This window comes from Rousettus aegyptiacus, unplaced genomic scaffold (genome assembly GCF_014176215.1).
Source record: "Rousettus aegyptiacus isolate mRouAeg1 unplaced genomic scaffold, mRouAeg1.p scaffold_m13_p_2, whole genome shotgun sequence".
Lineage (NCBI taxonomy): Eukaryota > Metazoa > Chordata > Mammalia > Chiroptera > Pteropodidae > Rousettus > Rousettus aegyptiacus.
In genome coordinates, this window is record NW_023416295.1 from 172,632,516 (window position 1) to 172,649,114 (window position 16,599).

At 59.2% G+C, this 16,599-nt stretch overlaps 1 protein-coding gene across 2 annotated transcripts; it reads right to left on the reverse strand.

Moving 5' to 3' along the window:
* Window positions 1–8,314: 8,314 nt before the first annotated feature.
* Window positions 8,315–10,197, reverse strand: TNFRSF13C (TNF receptor superfamily member 13C). Of its 2 annotated transcripts, none has more exons than XM_016135819.2 (3): window positions 10,014–10,197; window positions 9,411–9,656; window positions 8,315–8,942 (listed from the first exon to the last, which is right to left on the reverse strand). In XM_016135819.2, exons 1-3 carry the CDS (start codon window positions 10,147–10,149, stop codon window positions 8,764–8,766), a joined length of 561 nt encoding a protein of 186 aa, XP_015991305.2. In that variant the 5' UTR covers window positions 10,150–10,197; the 3' UTR covers window positions 8,315–8,763. The 2 variants fall into 2 exon arrangements, with proteins under 2 accessions (XP_015991305.2, XP_015991306.2); XM_016135820.2 differs by having other exon boundaries at window positions 9,411–9,653; window positions 10,014–10,196.
* Window positions 10,198–16,599: the final 6,402 nt, after the last annotated feature.

Consider the following 16,599-nt stretch of genomic DNA (forward strand, 5'->3'; position numbering starts at 1 on the left):
TTGTTTTTCCAAGTTGGGTTTAACTGGAGAAGGTGACCGAGAAGTGATGCCTTCCTTCTCTCTGCCTCAGTTTCTCATCTTGACATCGCAAACTCTTCTGGGACCCAGATTCTTTATCCGCCCCTTCCAGGAGACGAGGGCCAATGTGGCGCCTTCCACTGTCCAGATGGAAGCGCCAAGAGGGTCCCGTTCATCCCGGCGCCTCCACGCAGCGCAGACCTCCACTTTATGTGCTAAATGCATGAAGTGGCTCTAGTCTCTTAGTTTCTGTGAGATGAAGAATTTGTGCTCAAGGGGTCCTTCCTGCTCCCCTTTGCATCCTCCCTTCACTTGGTGACTGGGATCAGCTTATAAAAACGGAGGAGGTGAGGGAAATGGGAGAAGGATTTACATTTTAAGGAGGATCAAGTCCTGTTGCTGAGATGAGGGGCTGACGGGCTAATTTCAGGTATTAGTGGGCTAAGGCAGGAAGGGGGGGTGACCTCCCTCCTCAGGGTGATTCCTTGTACCCTGGCCAAAGACAGCCTGCCTCCCGCCCCGCCTCCACCCACAAACACACTTCTGGTCCAGCCCAGAAGACCCTACCCATTAAAAGACTTTATTACAAATTTAGAGGAAAAAAAAAAAGATGAGCAATGGAATGAAATGAAATCCCCTTAATCTCATCGCCAGAGATGACTGAGGCTAAAATATGTGACACTTTGCATACTGTTTTTGTAAGTGGTTTTTAGTTTACTTTTTGATGTCAAGCTTTCAGTTTGTTATTCTGCTTAGACCTTCGTAGCTGTATTTTCGGGTGCATCCTTCTCTGCTTCCTTAGGGGATGGTCCTAGAAATAGAATCCACAGCACAAACTATCCTGCTTGTACCAATGCCCCCCACACACATACTCTGCCAGGCTGCCCTCTAGGTTACCAGGGCTCTGAGGGTGGCCGTTTCCCTTCCTTTCTCACCCTACTGCCAGGCATTAGGTTTAAAGAAGTTTGTCTCTGCCTCCTGGGACTGTGGCCTCTTCCCAGGTGGGGTGACTCTATTGAGCCCGGAGCAAGTCCCTTCCCTGGGCTTCTCTCTCGCCCCGACTGTCCTGGCATTATGGAACGTGCTCTGCTCAGCTTCCACCCCAAGTCGACTCCCGTCCATTCCGTTCCTGCATATACATACATATATCTCCATTTGTCCATGGAAGAGGCAGAAACTGATGTCCAACCTCTAGCTCCTCCCAAACCCACGCTTGCTCCCCATTCCATTCTGGTTCAGCAGCCATAGATGCCTAGTCTACCAAGTTGGAGTCAGGCACTCAGCGCCCTCTCTGCATATGAACATACAGCTTGAGGGGGTGGGCACAGGAGAGGCAAAGGCAAAGACAGACCACAGCTGGCTGCCTGAGCCCCGGGACCTGGCTATTCAGTCGGCTGACACTGTCCCCAGGTACCCCGCCACGTGCCGGGCAAGGGGATCTAGACACAGAGCAGCCCAGCTGCTGAGCGAGCCCTTTGCCCAGGCTGCCCTCCCTAGACCTAGGGTCTCCCTCCATAGCGAGGCCCTCGAGCCCTTGCCCCTTGTCTCCTCTGCCCGCCCCTCCAACCCCGTGTCAACAGAACTCATCCATTGATCCAGGCTTAAAATAACCCCTGGCATCTGAAGCAAGCCCCACGGGGCGGGCAGAGGAGCCGAGTCTCTGCGCCTGAAGGGCACCTGCCCCGCCCCCAGCCGTGAGTACTGGCAGTTTGAGTGTGCCAGTGTCTGTGTGCTCACAAATGTGAGTGAGAGTGTGCGCGTCTGGGGCTGGCTTGACTGTGGGCACCTTACTTGTCCCATGGGCACCCGTGTACACGTGTGTGTCAGTACACGCATGTGCGTCAGATGTGCCTGTGCAAATATGTTCTATCCTTACTGTCGAGCCCCCGCCCAGTACCTAGCTGTGGCTGTGCGAGGCTCAGGGGTCCGGAGAGGTTGTGGACATTGGGGAAAGCCTGTGCTGGGCCTCAGTATCCCCATTTTAGATGGTGGGTGACCAGTCCGTCTGGCCCTGGGCCAGGGCATTTTGGATTTTCTAGAAAGGAAGCCAAGACCCAGAGAGGGGAAGTGACTTGTGACTGACATACAGCCAGGAAGGGTCAGGGTTTGGCCTGGGACCTGCACTGTGACCCTCAAACCTGCCTTGCGGCCAGCCAGTTCAGTGCAGACAGCAGCCGGAGGACCCCAGCCCAGAGCCCAGGGAAGTGTTCCTACGCCCCGACGGCACACCCAGTGCCTAACTGAACACCTGACCAACGCCTAACACACCCCGGCTCCCACACAGGCCCCAGGCCTTCCCAGGCCCTCATACTGAGATACTTATCCTTGATTTTGGAGCCAGACTCATGTGGGTTGCAATTTCTGCTTATCCATTCAACCTTTCGAGGCCTCAGTTTTCTCATCTGCAAGATGGGCTGCTAACGTCTCTTTAACAGGACTGCAGGGAGAAGCCCATGGGTCCCTTACCGAGAAGCACCCAGGTACAGGCAGCCTCATGGCAGCCCCCACACTGCCTGGCTGAGAAGCTGGTGATCGCCACTGCGGGTGCCATCCACAGTCTGAAAGGCCTCATTGCCAAGCCTGTTTGCTTCTCTCTCCACGATGATGGAGACAGAGATTGTAGGGGTCTAGGGACCCCCCGCTGGCATAGCTGGATGCCAGCACTGGGAGGAGGTCTGGCAGGGAGGGCCCTCAGCTCTTTTGTTCCCCTGAGGCAGCTGTGACTCAGGCTCCAGCTGCTTGTGGGAGGGAGGGGGCGCCCGGGCTTTTGAGGTCACAAGGGAGTGGTGGGATCTGGGTGCTGGGAGCTGAGGCTCAGCCTCCTGTCCCAATTCCCAGAACACCTTCTCTCTGCCCCTACCCCCGTTTCCCACTCGTGGGGTCCTGCTCCAGAGTCAGGACATATTCCTATGTGGGGAGTACCCCATTAATCTCTCCCTTCAGGACCCTCAGTGACGTGTAGGTCAGGAGCTAGCCACCAAGACCGTAGAGCGGGAACAGACCCAGAGAGGACAGGGCTCGGCGGAGGCCACACAGCACGTCCACCCGGGACAGGCCTTCTCTGTCCTGCTGGCCTTAAGGTCAGTTTGGAGCCCCAAGCCTCGGGGGTGTGGGGGGGGGTCGGGAGGGGGGTGGGGCGTTCTGCGGCAGGCACACACACCTCGTCCCAAAGTCCCGGCCATGCCCTCCATCTGTGCCCCTCCCAGCTTAGGACGTGCTTCGGGACAGGAACCCTGAGTGAGCACAGAGGTCCAGAGTTTGGAGAGCGTACCTCCGCCTTCGTCTTGGCCCTGCCATTCATCGGATGCCCTTTTTCCTCGCCCCTTGGCCTTGAACCCACCCTTTTTACTTGCCTCTGACCCCGCCCCTTTATTTACAACCCTGAGGCTTGGGGTCGCATAGCCACGCCTCTCGCCCCGGCCCCACACGGTCCGGAACTAACCCTGCGACCGCAGAAGCCGCGCAGATAGACTTTCGTCTGCCCTGGAACAGCTGGCACTACCCTGGATCTGGGCAGGACGTCCGGGGCTGAAGCCTAGATTCTCCGAAACTCAGGGGAGTGAGGAGACGCTCAGAGGCCCCGTGCGCGCCGCGACCTGGCAGCATCCCGCGGGCAGCGTCCCTGCCCTAAGGAGTTCTGAGAAAGAGCATGAGCCCTGAACGCGTGTCTTCCTGGCTCCTCCGACCCTCCGCATGACCCCCCGGGCAGTTGTTCCTACCCAATCCCACCCGCACCCTGCCCTGGGTCTGGACCAGGCAGCTGGGGAGGGGCACAGATTGGAGAAAGGTCAGATTTCAGCTTTGAGTGAGGAAGAATTTGGCCTGAGCCATCCACTACAGAGTAAATGGGAGTGAGTTCTCACCGTGCCCAGGGGAGTGCCAGAGGGGTCTGGTAGCCTCTCAGAGGGGACAGGGACGGGTGAGACACCCTTCCTGGTGGAGCTGGAGGAACACCGGGTTCCCTGAGGGTGGCCGCCCCTGTGTGCGGGGGGGCAGGCTCGGCACAAGGAAGGCTCTGACACAACGCAGCCCTTCCTGGCACTCAGAGGACACGCTGCCCAGCTCTCCAGCCCCTCCTCCTGCCCCTGCCTCTCGAGCCTCCTGTCCTCTTCTCTTCTGCACCTTTGCACATAGTCCCCTGGGGCAGGAATGTCCTTTCTCTGCCCTATTCCAGCAGGAAAACTGCCTCTGGATTCAGGATGTACCTCCTACTCTTCAGAGCACTCTTTGGAACCCAGATTGGTCATTCCCCTGCATGGAACATTCCCTGGCCCTAGCAGGGAACATCCCATCCTGTCATTGTGTCTTGCTCTGTCTCTCCCGTCAGACTGGTACCCAGTGGCAGAGCCCGGGGCTGACCTCCTGGCACCACCCAGAGGGGCTCTGGCACAAGCAGGTGTGTCCGGGATCCAGCATGATCGATGGGCAGTAAACTGACAAGTGATGGGGTGGTTACGGCTGAGCCCAGAGCTTCAGACCAGCTCTGGGAAACTCACTTCCCGGGGGCGGGGATTGCTGAAGGCTGGGGCTCTGGGCAGGAAGAGCCTGTGTCCCATTGAAGGAAGGAGGTGGAGGCGCTCCTGGATAGAGACCCTACTTGCCACATGCCCTCTTTAATCTCAGACAGATAGGTGGCCTTCAGGCTCCATTTTGAAGATGGGAGACAGGCCAAGAGATGCCACCACATTCTAAAGGCAAAGGCCGTGTGAGGCCGTCCTTGCCGAGACAGAGGGAGATAAGAGGTCAGGCAGGTCCTTCTTCCCTGGACTCACCAGCTGGGCCTCCCCACCCCCCGCCCTGAGCCAGGGCTGCAGGGCAGGAAGTGAAAGGTGCCTGCAGGAAGCCCCAGGAGGAACCGAGACTTCAGCCAGCTCCACCCCCACCTGCCAGGGCCCTGGGGACCTTGGGGAAACCAGACCCTCGTTCGGGAAAAACTGGCAAGACACACAGGCTAGGGGAGTGGGACTTCCCTCAGTTCCCATTCCAATGAGCAGTTCTTCCAGAATCTATCTTAGATCCCTCTTACTGCAAAAAGAGGCTAGTTGGTGATGCAAACGAAGAGTAGAACCTGGAGTCAGCACTCCCGAGATGGGCATCACAGCCAGCGACCTTCCAGACAGGTGCACGGGGCAGGGGCAGGAGCCTGGGTCCAGCCCAGCTCCACCACTGCTTTCCAGATCTCTGGCAAGATCCCCTCACCGCTCTGGGCCTCTCTTTTCCTATCAGCAAAATGGGCCGTATAATCCCCACTTACAGACATGACCTGGTCCCAACTTTCAGCAAAGCAATTCGACTAACAGGAGCCTTTAAAAAGGTCATGGCCTTCGGCTGCAACAACTCTGCTTCTGAGAAACAGAGACTCGGGCAAGGATTTATGTACGAGGAGGTGCTACTGCCTCAGTTGCAATATCCGGTCATCCCCCTGGTTCCTGAGAGGAAAGTCGGAGAGTCGGAGACCCCCCGTGGGTGTCCGAAACCATGGAGAGCACTGAGCCCTTTACATACAAACACTGCTTCCTCCACATATGAACCTACGGCAAAGTTTAATTTATAAATAAGGCACAGCAAGATGAACAACAATAACTAATCGCAAAATAGAACAATCATAGCCATATATTGCAATAAAAGTGGTGAGCGCGTGGCCACTCGCTTCAGAGGGTCCCTGGCTGCAGTCTCCTCGCAGGCTCAGTGCTCTCTGGCACAACGTGTTGCCAGCCGTCGGTTTTCTGTTCACGTCTTCTACCCACAAATTTAATGCCTTTTTCTTCTTAACTAAGTAGTCATCACACACCGTGGCTGTAACTTTTATAGTCTGAGGTGCGACAGCAAATCTAGCACGAATTTATTTTCCCTTCTTCACAATTTCATGGATAGAAGTTTTGTTCCTCATGTAGACCTTAGCACCCTCAGCAAACGATTTTTTTTTCTTTCTTTATTAAGTTGAGAACTTTCTACCTTTTCACTTAAAGGGAGTATTTTATGGCTCCTCTTAGGCATATCCAAATTGCCGACATCACTACTTTTGCAGTTTGGGACCATTATTAAGTAAAACGAGGGCGACTTGACTATTAGCACGGCATCCGATAACCACGATGGCTTCTGAGTGACTAACGAGCAGGAAGCCATACAGCATGGCGATGCTGGGGAAAGGGATGACTCGAGTTCCAGGCGGGTCAGAGAAAGACAGCGTGAGAATTCATCACACTCCTCCGAATGGCATGCAAGTTTAAACTTATGAATTATTTCTGGAATCTTCCACTTAATATTTTTGGACCTCAGTTGACTGTAAAAACTAAAAATGACCAAATGCTCCAGGGGCAAACTTTTTCAACATCTGTAAGGTTTTCATCTTGTTTGTGACGTGTTTAAAGGCAAGGGAAAATTCAGCAAATATGACAATCGAGCTATGAATGTGTACGTGCAAAATGAGTGCCGACCATTCTGTAGGAAACCACCACTCAGGGCCTGGTGTTGCTGGATTGTGGGTTATTTGTCTGTAGAGTCCACCCTGGATTACTTCTGAAAGTGTCTACAAAACCCACATCTTAGCTTTTTAAAATAAAAAAGCCTTTTAAAAAGCAAAACAGACACCCACACCCCCCCTTTCAAGTGCTATCATCATCATCATTATTTTTATTATTATTATTTTTAACACCTACAGCACCTGGTCTTCCTAGGTGGTCTCCTATCCAACTACTAACCAGGCTTAGCTTAGCTTCTGAGATCAGACAAGATTGGGCACATTCGGGGTGGCATGGCTGTAGACTTCGGGTGCTATTATTAAGATCAAATGAGATAATCTTGAGGAGGCTCCTTAGGAAACACTACTTAGGATGGAAGGTCAGAAACTGGAGGCCCCTGAGAGTTGAGGTCCCTTTTGGGGGCTGGGGGAGACTGACCCCCTGCTTGCCCACCTCCTGGTTCTGGTTCTTCCCCAATGAACTTTTCTTCTGTTATTTTCTGGATGACTAATGCCAAGTCTTCTTTGGAACTCAGTTTCCCAATCTGTAAAATGAGGAGGGGTGCCTTCTGGTCCTCCCTGATAGCCATAAACCAAGAGGAGAATTTTGCATCCAACCCCCCATTTTTCAGAAAAGGAAACTGATAGTTTCAGCTGGGACACAGCGGTGCCAGAGGTTTGCATGTCTGGGCCCCAGAGGGGTTTCACCCACTGGTTTCATCTCCAGGGCCAGGCCTCCAGCTCTGGTGGAAAAGGTGGGGTGGGGATGGGGTGGCCAGAAACAGTTCAGACTCCTCCCACAGGGAGAAAGACGGGAGTGGATGGCTGGGGCCATTCTGGGCCCGCCCCTCATCCTCCTGCCTGCCCGCCTGCCACCTGACCTCACCCCAGCCACCTGGCTTTCTGGAGGGAGGGGCATCTGAGATGAGTTCAGCAGGGAGTGGCCAGCAAGAAATTTAGACGTAAGGGTCCAGGTCCTGAGGGCTGTCAATGCTGCTGGCTGCCGAGCTGGGAAAGAGGTGAGCAGGAAGGGCAGGTGTATGCCAGGCCACTCTGAAGGCAAGTCAGAGAGAGGTGAGTGGACAGCATCTGAGCATGCAGAATGCAGCCAGGTCGTACAGCAGGACAAAATGGTACCTGGAATCCCATCTTCTGACTTCCAGGCCAGTGATGCTTCCAAGGGTGCTGTCCGGGGTGCAGTCTGGGTCAGGAGGGTCTAACCCTGTGTAGGAAGGCTGGCAGGAGAGGCAGTGGCTGACCACGGGTACGGCGTGGTCCAGAATCGGAAGAGACAGTCTCAGCCCCAGGCCCAGAGCCGGCGGCACCACCGTCAGAGGAACAGTCCCACTGGGATGGCGAGTGACTCCAGAGGCTGGCACAGAACGGCCAGGCGACACCAGCACTCAGGCCCAGTGCTTGAAGAGGGCAGGCCATGGAGTGGAGAGAGCTCAAGGGACAGCAGGTCCAGCTGTATCAAGGCCACAGGCCTGCCCCGGCCTCTGTACGAAGAAGCCTCTTGTAGATCCTGGGCTCTGCCCTGTGAATGGCTGAGTGTGCCTTGGAGGCCGCTGGAACACCACGTGGTCTCTGAGGAAGACGCCTGTCAGTGTGCCCTCAGTGTGCGTTTACGGTCCAGCCCCAGAGGCTGTAGACTTCCTTCCAAGTGCAAGCCTTGAGCTCTGGAAGCTGCCATCAGGGGTGAAAATGACATCACACATTCAAGCGGATTGGGCCAAGCTCAGGGTTGACACTGAGGTACAGATACTTGAGAATCAGCACAATCCAAACTATTTCTTAAAAACCATCTTGTATTAAATTCCAAAGCAAACCTACCAATTGTTTTATTTACTTATTTATTTTTGGCATCATTGTTGACATTTGCATCAGTTTCACAGCAGAGCAGCTCTGAGAGCAAGTATTAAAGACTAGACCCGGCTACAAATTAACCTCGCTTGATCCTTTCACTAGGTTCATTCTGTTTAACGGGGGCTTCTCCTCTCCAAAAGAAAAGCCCCCGAGGCAAAGTGCCCCAACCACCCTGAAGCGCAGGAGCTCAGTCACAGCCCTCCAGGGCTCCGAAAGATGGTGGAGTTTTAAGCCAAACCATGGCAGGCTATGGACACCACGCCTCTTGTCTGTGCTGTCCGTGGTGCTGCGGGATTAGCTGGGGAGCAGCCTGGCTCCCACAACAGGGGCAGGTGGGCACTGGGGTGAAGAGAATTCAAGCTCCACCTCCCTGGCCGACGGCCCACAGAGAGCAGGGGCCCCTCCTGCCCCTCCCGTCACTACTGCTGCTCAGGGCCGGCTGTCTTGGTGGTGACCAGCTCAGTGGAGCCCAGCTCTGTGGCTGGCACAGGGACGCTGTGGGCAGGTGGAGTGGTCGCTGAGTCTTCTGTGGGTGGAGGCCAGATGGGGGCTGTGGCATCAAGGGGTCCAGAAGAGAGGATGACACTGTTCAGGGGTTCTGGTGGTGGCGGGGGAGATGCAGGGTCAGGATCGGGTCACAGCCTTCACCATCCCTGGTCTAGAAGCTCCCGGGGAGGGACAACCCTCCCAGAGGGGTAGGTGGATGAAGCCCCACTGCCTAGGGGTGGGGTGGTAGGAAGACACATGATCAGTCTTCGGGACAGGAAGTGCTGAGAGGGCAGCGAAATAGGGGTGTTGACAGAAGAGAAAGGAAGTGTGGCAGCCAGTCTGGCCATCCCGGGAGAGGCCAGGACAGACGCCTCCCTCAGGCCCGGCTCCCCAGCCTTGCGTCTTCCTCAGAGTGGGTCAGAGAGGCCACAGCTGTGGCCCTCACTCGGACTGGGGTGCTGGGCATCACTGTCTACCTGCTCAGCTTCGGATTTTCAGAGGAGCCCTCACCCCGCATTGCTCGCGGACACTCTCGGACTGGGCAGTGCCTCTTGGGTCCCCTAGACGCGGAACTTACCGTCCTGCTCTCTGTCCGGGGCCTCTGGGGAAGCCGGCCCGGGGGGCCGCCGCCGCCGCCGCCGCCGCTGCCTCCAGCTCACCAGGGCCACCAGGACCAGGGCCAGCGCCAGGCCCAACAGCGCGGGGGCGCCGAAGAGCAGCGCGGGGAGCGGCAGCGCGGCCTCGGCGTGCGCGGGGGCCCCGGCTCCCACCGACTCCTGCGGCTGCAGCGCGGTCCCGGGCGCCAGGCTGCTCGGCCCAGCTGCTGGCGGAGGAGGGGCCGGGGAGGGCGGGCAGGGGGCAGAGGGGAGGGACGACCGGTGAGGGAGGGTGTGGGAGGAGGCGAGGCCCGGGCCTGGAGGGTGGGGAGTGGGGCGTCCATGGGGAAGGGGAGGCAGGGAGCGGTGAGAGGCACGCGGTGATGGCTGGTCCCCGTCCAGGCACCTGCCCACGGTCCCCAGCAACCCGTCGCCCGCCCCGACGTCCTGGGAAGGGGGAGGGGGTACTCTCGGGCCCGGCGGGGTGGGGGGCGCTGAGGGGGGTGCTTCCGTGGCGGCGGCACCTTCCCCCTCCTCGCCGAGGCTGCCCCGCGGGCCAGCCCTCGGAGCGCGTCCGCTCTTACCCGGTCCCGGCTCCGGCGTCCGGAGCAGCTTGCAGGCCACGCAGTTTCGCACCAGCAGGTCAAAGCACTGGGCCTGGACGCACCGCGTGGGCGCCGGCGCGTCCCTGCCCCTGGGGCTCCTCGGCCCTCGCCTCATGCTGCTGAGGCCGCTGCACCTCCGGCTGGGTCTGAGTCGCCTCCTCTGTCCCACGGGGAGGAAACCGGGAGGGGCCACCGCCCACTGCCCCAGGCCCCGCCCCCCTGCCCGCTGGGGTGGGACACTCCCCCGCGGGCCCAGGGCCCTGTGCCTCAGACCTTCTCTTTCTACCTGTGGTTTCTCCCTTCAACCATCACTGCCCCCCCCCCCGCGCCCCGAGCCAACCCCTGGGCGGGCCCTGGGCACGGGAACAGTGTTGGGGGTCAGCCCAGGGCCTGCTCTTGGGTAGCAGAGGATGGGCCCCGCAGTCAGCACACAGACCTCTGGGTGCCCTCCTCTGTCCTTCTCCCCAAGGCCAGCGCATAGCTCCAGGAGATCCCCACTAGCCATCCCCGCCCCCCACCCCGCCACCTGCCTCCTTCTCTGGGGAGCCCTCTGGCCCTTCTCAGGAAGAGCTGGTTCAGTTCATCAAACACATCCTGAGTGTCCGCACTGGATGCATCGGAGGGACTCCGCCCCCGGGGGGGTGGTGATGGGGGAGACGACGCCTCACAGTGGCCAGTCCCGGGCACTACCAGGGAGGGCCGAAGGGCACAGGGAAGCTCTGTGGAGATGACGAGGCTTTGCTGGCTGGAGTAGGTCTGGGGTGGGGGTGGGAGAGAATGATAGGAAGGGGCCCAGTGCGAGCAAAGGCTTCAAGGCCCAGGTGTGCCGGCTGGGGAGCGCTGGGACCGGAAGCCTGGCCTGGGCCCTTGACTGAGGGTTAAGGAGCTCGGACACTGGCCCAAAGGCTCTAGGGAGCCACGAAGGACTTGAAGCAAGGAGTGTCACAGTCAGACCTGTGTGTCAGTGTGGAGCCTCTGGCTGGAGTGGAGGGCACAGAGGGGCAGGGGGAGGGCAGCTGAGGGTCCGGGGACAGCTCGCACAGACCAAGGCCCAGTGGGCGGCCCGCCGACCCCGACGTTTTCCTCAGGACTGCGTGTGTCCTGGGTTGCTCACCTCTGCGTCTCACTGGGGCTCCCCGGTGTGCCTCTGTGCCCCAGTGTTTGGGTTTCCCCGCACGTCTCTCATTTGCGTCTCAGACTGAGTCTCGGACACACATGCACGAGCTCCCTCAATCCTCCTTGACATCTGGGGGCAAGGGGTGGCAGAGAGCCTCAGCATGGAGCATAGGTTTAGCGCCTCATGGTGGCCCCTAAACATTCTAGGGCTGGGGGACACAGAAGAAGGAGTAACTATCCAGGGGACAGGGAGGGTATTTTGGGGCAAGAGCGGATCCTTAGAACCTGCAAGAGGCTGGGAAGGCTTCCAGGCAGAGGCAGAGGCATGGAGAGGTGACAGGGGGCTTTCTCTGGGGGACAGGCGCGCTGCTGAGGGAGGGCGGGAGGGAGCCTGCGGCTGCAGCCAGGCCTCAAGCCTCGGGGACCTGGGCAGCGTGGAGCCCCAGGAGGTGTCTGAGTGGAGGGAGAGTCTCTGCCTTGTGCTTCAGAGGGCCTCGTATGTCTGTGGCTGCTGTACAGTTGGAGACTGGACAGGTGAGCAGAGCAGCGCGGAGGCTGGCGCCTCCGTCCAGGGCAGGGGAACTGTCCAGCTGTTTGGGAGGAGCAAGCGATGCTGTGGAGTGAGGCGAGCCAAGGTGGTCCCCAGCTCTCTGGCTCAGGGGACCCTGAGGACTCACACAGAACCCCGGTCAACTGGCCTTGAAGCGCCCTGGCCCACTGCCTCCCCAGCCCCTGCCCACGGGCCAGCAGCTCCGCGACAGGAAGGTGTAGGCGGCGGGGCAGCTGCAAAGGAGAAGTGGGTCTGGGGTGGTGGGGGTGGGGGTGGGTGTGGGTGTGTGGTGAGGGGGCAGAGGAGCCTGGAGAGGAGCCGGGGCAGGCAAGGCCCTGCCGTGGGGCAGAGGGGTGGGGGCAAGGTGAGAGGACTGGGCCCCGAGCCCCACCCCCATCGCCCCTGGTGCTCTCGCCTGTCACCCCCGGGCCTGCAGAGCCCTCGCTTAACCCTCATGGCACACACTTGCGGTGGAGGCCTGTGGGACCCGGGAGTGTGTGGGCCGGGTCTGGGGTCTTGTACACGAGCCACCTCTCACTCCTCCGGCAAAGAGCAGAGGTGGTGGCCGCGGGGCCCCCAGCCCCTGCGGGAGGGTCATAGACATGCATGCCTGTGCGTTGGGACAGGCAGCCCTGAGGCAGAAGCCAAGATCCTCACTGGGCGCGGATGGCTCCTGGGTGGCTCACTTGTGCCTGCGTGGCCAGGCGCTGAGGACAAAGGCAGCGACGGCGAAAGGCCTGTGGGATCCTTTCGGTGCCGTGCAGGTGCCCGACCCTGGACAAACCTTTTCACTTGCGCCTCCTAAATAGGGAGGGAGGGGGACCTCGAATCTCTGCCCGGACAGCTCGGCAGCTGAAAAGAGATTTCACCGCTGTGGTAAACGTTAGGTTACCTCTCAGTGCATTCTTTTCTTTTTCCATAGCTCTTTAAGCCAAGTTTATTCACTTTATGCAAGTCTTCTACATCACTTTTTTGACTACGAGATGTGACCGAGAGAGGCGTTAAAGTTTCTAAGATCAACGTGGTTTCTGAGAATTTTTCTTGTTCCTTTAACAGTTTTTACTCTAAATAGTCTGACATCATCATCTCAATGTATTCTTGAAGAGAAAATACAGACTCTGTTGCTGAAAAACCCTTCGAATTGAATCTGTCTCCGTATTCTCAGGTTTTCATTCACTGCTCAGTTTTTTTAAAGGATGATTAATTTGGGGTCTGTCAGGTAGAAGGGAGTCTCTGTGGATTTTTGTCCTCCAAATCCCCCCAAACACCCTCCCGGCAGGTCTAATATTGACACTCTAATGATCTCCATTTTTTCAGATGGGGAAAATAGGGCTCGGAGGGTCAAAGGGATGACCCAGCACATACGAGGGGGCCTGGACGGGGTCTGCGTCCAGCCGACTGTGAAGCGTGGCCTGTGCCCTTCATGCCTCGGGGACAGGGTGGGGGAAGTGAGGAAATTCAGGGCCTGTCGGACAAGCTCGGTGTCATGCAGGGCAGTCCCTAGGGGCAGAGAGGCCCAGCCCCCAAGATCTGGATGTGAAAGTGTGCTGAGCCCCGGAATGCACGCCGTACTTAAAAATTCATTTTATACGTAATTCTGTGAGTAATACCTAAACACATTCTTATGAAAAACACCTCAAGCAATCCGGAGCCTATGAGTAAGAACGGGCATTTCTGCCTCACCCCAAAGGGAGCTCTTTTCACCCGGAGTCTCTCGGTCCTGGTCTCGTTTGTTGCCTTTAAATTGCTGCGTGTGCGCGTGCGGAGCGGGGGACAGGCCTCGTGTTTCGCGAAGGGGGAGCAGGTGTGAACAGGTCTGTTGGCCCTCCCTCCCCACCGTCCTCTCCCCGGGGGGCCCGGGCCCTCCTACAGGTCCTCTCCATCCTCTGCCGCCACAGCAGCCTGCCCCTCACAGCAGATTCCCCTTGCCTTCCAGTCCTTAGTTAGCTCTGACAAACAGGACACTGCTTGGAAGTCCCCCTCACTGGGGACGGCGGGAAGGACGTGATATTGGGCCTCTGGACACTGGGAGAGGGGAGGGAGAGCCAGGTGGCTGAGTATAAAGTCTTGATGGGGCCAGAGAGCACCCCCCTGCTCCCCCGCCCCTTCAACCCAGACAACGTGAGGGCAGGTCACGCGCTTCAATGAAGCAGTTATAAAACCCAACCGCTCCGCCTCCCTGGGCCCGAGCTGTCTGTCCTTGAGTGCCCCACCCCCATCTACGCACGTGCACAGAGGCACGTGCACAAAATCCGGCACTCCAGGGGAACCCCGGGATGGGGGAATAGGGGCCTTTCACGACTCTATGTCAGGTCAGAAAGGAGACTCCAGCCCCTTAGCCTCTCAGCCACACTGAGTGGAGTGCGCACCTCGCGGGTGCTAGGCCTGAAGGCGGAGGGTGGACGGAGGCTGTGAGGCGGGGCGGGTGGGGCGGGAGAGGAGCAGGGCGCCTCCCCCGGGCCGCCCCTTCCCCAGGTCTCAGTTAGAGATGGATACGCACAAGAGGGACAAGGAGACCGCTGGCTCTGGGCCTCTTGCAGGTGTTTGGCCCGTGTGAGTGCACGAGCCAGCTCCATGTACAGACACGTCCATTCATCCACCCAGCACCACTGACACCTACGAGGCCCCAGGCACTGGGCCGGGTTCTGGGGAGACAGCCGGGAACCACTGAGGCGAAATCCAAACAGCGAAAGCGTACAGTAGGTGCGGAGTGCGGGGAAGAAAAATTCGGGAGGTGGGGGTGCCAGGGAGGGCCGGCGGGGAGGGGAAGGCCCAGAGACCTCGGAGCAGGGGGAAGAGTGATTCTGAGGACCCTGGGAGGGGCGCACAAGGCCCAGAGAATGGCACGGCCACCGGGAGCACGACAGGGCATAGCACCAACGCTCACCGCTGCCCGGCCCCGCGCCCTGCGTGCCCCCGCACCCCCCGCCTCCGCTCCTGGAGGAGGTGGCATCGGATTCCGACATTCCCTGGAGGAAAATGAGCTCAGAAGGCTGAGGGAGGAGCCGGGCCCCTGAGCTCTCCCACCACTGCTCCCACGACACACGCGTGGGGGCCTCCCCCTGTCGGCAGGCTGCAGCGGAGCACAGCAGAAGAGGACCAAGTGCTGGGGACCCCCTCCAGGCTCGGCCTTGCAGGGCCATCATGCAGTCAGACCAGGCACCTACCAAATGCTAGCTCCCAGGGCCCCGCAGAGGCCTGCGGCATTCCCTCCCCATAGGAGGGCGGCAGTGAGGAAGACTGTCTTCTGTCCAGGGCAGGGGCCCTGGGGACTGCCACCCCTCCCCCTCCCAGAGAAGGTCCTGAGCGTCTCCCAGGCCACAGGGTCATGCTCGGGCAGGATTCTGGTTAGGTTTAGGGTTTGGAGTGTGCAGGGCCTGGCGCCCTGCTGCACCGTCTCCTGGGGCCCCTTCTTGGCCTCATGGGTTTGCAAGTATCTGCATTTAGTTTAGTCCTTTCACAATGATTCTCTGCCTGTTCCCTATGGCCCCAGGGGAGACGGAGGGAAGGGGGGGTTGAGCCGGCAGGTGCCTTGTGAAAAGGGTCCCTTCGCGTTGGAGTCCTTCCAGGTGGGCCTGGCCCAGCACCAGCTGTCGGGGGGAGGGGCAAGCTATGGCGGGGCTTCATTGCTGGAGTGCCCGGTGCCCGCCCCATCTGCCGCACCCCTGGGCACCGCCAGCCAGCCCTGCTGACCACCCCGGTCAGGCACAGTGGTGTCAGCTTCTCTGGTGTCTCTGAGCCTCGCAAGAACCTCAAGAGGCTGTGGGGCTCAGGGACAGGAAGTGAGCTGCCCCAGGTGACAATGCAGGTTGTCCGCAGACCCTGCCAGTGGGACTCGAAGGCCAGGTCCTTTCCCACTGCACCACTTCCTCTCTGTGGCCAGGCTGCCCTGTCTTAGCCACAGCCCAGGCCGTCCCTGCCCCTGCGCGCTGAGGGGTGGAGACACAGGTGTCATGCTGTGCAGTCCCCTCCCGCCGGGGAGGCCCTGCCCCCGCCCAGGGCTGGGAAATACCAGGACTGGGGCCGGAACACTCAGCCAGGCCGCCTCCTCCGGAGAATGTGCTCCCTGGGGTGGGCCCGAGGGCTGCCCACAGCCAGGTGGCCTGAGGGGACTAAAGAACTTGTAACCCTGAACAAGCCCTGCCCCTCTGATGCCTCGTCCGTGTGGGAGCCAGGCCCAGGCACCCCATTCCTTCCTCTGTGCTCAGAGCCTGGGCCCACCCTCAGTAATGGCCCCCAGCGCGACCACCTTGGGACCGTGGTCAGCCCGTGGTCAGCCTGAGAGCTCTCACATTTGCCTCAGGATTTATGTTCCCAGTTCTCCCAACAGGCTGGAGAGAAAGGCATGGATTAGTCTGACTCCATCCTACAGATGAGGAACCTGAGGCTCATGAGGACAGGCAACCTGCCCGAGGTCGTGAGAATGGTGAGCAGCCGAGCACAGGTTAAGACTGGACTTCTGCGACGTCCTCTGGTCAAAGTGCTTCCTGGACGGTGCCGCTCGCGCCCAGGCGGTGCAAAGCAGACACACTGCCTGGCCGGGGCCGCAGGTCTGCCGTGCGGGGGCGTCCGCCTCTGGGCTCCAGGGCAGGGCGCCTGCCGCGGTCACCGGAGCCAGCAGCGGTGGCAGCATCGTGTCTCCCCAGCGCTTGGAAGGGTCCCAGACCCTCGGCTGGAGAATGTGATGCCACTTCTCTTGTTAAATGGCACCAGGTGGCAAAGAAAACGTGGCACGGGGACTGGAGAGACAGAAACGCGCCCCGCCCTGGCTGGGGGAGGGGAGGAGGGTGGAGAGGACCGCCCCCTCCTCTCCTGCAAAAAGCGACATGGCCAGAAGGGGCAGGCGGGCTACGTCCACACTGCCTTCCTGTCCCGGACGCCATGCTCATCGGCCCTAAA